At 43.4% G+C, this 1,654-nt stretch overlaps 1 protein-coding gene across 1 annotated transcript in view; it reads right to left on the bottom strand.

Moving 5' to 3' along the window:
* Pmar_PMAR010401 (voltage and ligand gated potassium channel, putative) overlaps window positions 1-749 on the bottom strand; it is a gene marked incomplete at both ends in the record, with an annotated part of 2,141 nt that extends 1,392 nt beyond the window's left edge. The window contains 4 exons of the mRNA XM_002766730.1: window positions 181-290; window positions 342-473; window positions 517-607; window positions 691-749. Coding sequence (XP_002766776.1) covers window positions 181-290; window positions 342-473; window positions 517-607; window positions 691-749 — 392 coding nt within the window. The remainder of the gene's footprint in view (window positions 1-180; window positions 291-341; window positions 474-516; window positions 608-690) is intronic.
* Window positions 750-1,654: the final 905 nt, after the last annotated feature.

Below are 1,654 nucleotides of genomic sequence, written 5' to 3'. Positions count from 1 at the left end.
AAAATCATATGATTAGTGAGAAAAATTTGGAGCTCGGCTGAGGCAAGCGAACATTTTTTGCAGCACTGCTTCAAGTTCATATATTGCCATTTCAATTTCTGCTCATCAATATTTCTCCGCTTCGGTTTCACATTTTTCTATTAGTCTACTGTTAGTGGTAACAGTGGTCGAGATCCCTACCCTAGGTCCATCGATCCTCGTACGACAAAGTACATGCCGTCGGCCTCCTCATTAGCATATATCATCACATCAGTTGGAGCATAGTAGAGGTCTTCACATACTGAGCATACCTGAGAGTAATCGGACATATTTCGTATCCACCTCGCTTGAACCTAAGATACCTTTCCGAGTATCTCATGCGACAAGTCCTTGAACCACGAGTAACGTTTGAGCATCTTTCCCATCAGGCCAACATAAACGTCCCGTTGTAGACTTTCACTAGTCCGCAAGAACTCCACCAATGCCCGACGGGACTGAAAATTGCTACTTCACCGCGCCACAAAATTCTTCGCCTACTTCCAGATTAGTTTGATTTTCGAACAGCTGATGCAGAAAGTTCCGAACTCGTATGCGCAGACTCGATTCTAACTTGTGTTTATTCATATACCTGAACACAGTGGATAATTAATCGCCATACCACTCCTCGGCCAACTCGCATAACAATGCATCAAGAGGGGCCGTACGACTCACCTCATTGCGTCCTTCAGTTTAGCCCTATATTGAGATCTGCTCTCATCATAAGTCAACATAAGCGCACATAGTAGACCGGAAAACAACGCGAATACCTACAACAGTAATATATACCACTTGCTCTCTTACACACACTTGCATTTCCTCAACGCTACTCTCGACCACCTAAGGTCTATGAACTACGCAGTAGTAGATAGTTGAAACTATAGAGGGGCAGCGGTACAGCACGGCTTTTTTCCTCTTGCTGCAAACCGTATGATACCAAGAGAACACGATTTGCTGAGGTATAGTTGAAGAGATGTGATGTTAATGTCAACTCAGAGGCTCGGGCCGTGGGAAAGCTGTCACGCCATCATACTCAAAGCTTTACTCGAGATTACCAGCACTAGAGCAGCGGAAAAAATACCGAATTTGAAGTTGCTGATGACTGAGCGCTGTGATTTCGATAAGGGGATATTTCAGTACAATTCAGGATTTCCAATACAACCGCAGTATCCTACTCAAGGACTAGAGGAGAATGTGATAGATAGGAAAAGGGAGGTATATACACATAAATTGATAGCACTACATTAGCTATGAGAAAAGGCTATGTATATACTACTAAGGACTGTGTATTGGGAAATTGCAATACAACCGCAGTCTTCTACTCGAGGACTAGAGGAGAATGTGATAGATAGGAAAAAGTAGGTATATACAAATGAATCGGTAGCTATGAGAAAAGGCTATGCAGATATTACTAAGGATTTTGTACTGGGAAATTGCAATACAACTCACATTTCCAGCGACGATTTCAGCGAAGATACAAAAGAGCCGTTCGACGTGCGTCTCCGTGTCACATCACCATACCCTACAGTAGTCAAAGTAGTGGTCATGAAGTACCTAGTCTGGTGATTCAATAGAAATCCTAGAGGATCACAGGAGCTCACATTGCAGCTACGTACTGCTGGGCACGTGTGGCATCTAC

The sequence above is a fragment of the Perkinsus marinus genome (assembly GCF_000006405.1).
Source record: "Perkinsus marinus ATCC 50983 genomic scaffold scf_1104296972056, whole genome shotgun sequence".
Taxonomy (NCBI): domain Eukaryota; phylum Perkinsozoa; order Perkinsida; family Perkinsidae; genus Perkinsus; species Perkinsus marinus.
The sequence above is the reverse complement of the archived record's forward strand: the minus strand, read 5'-3'. Positions and strand labels throughout refer to the sequence as shown.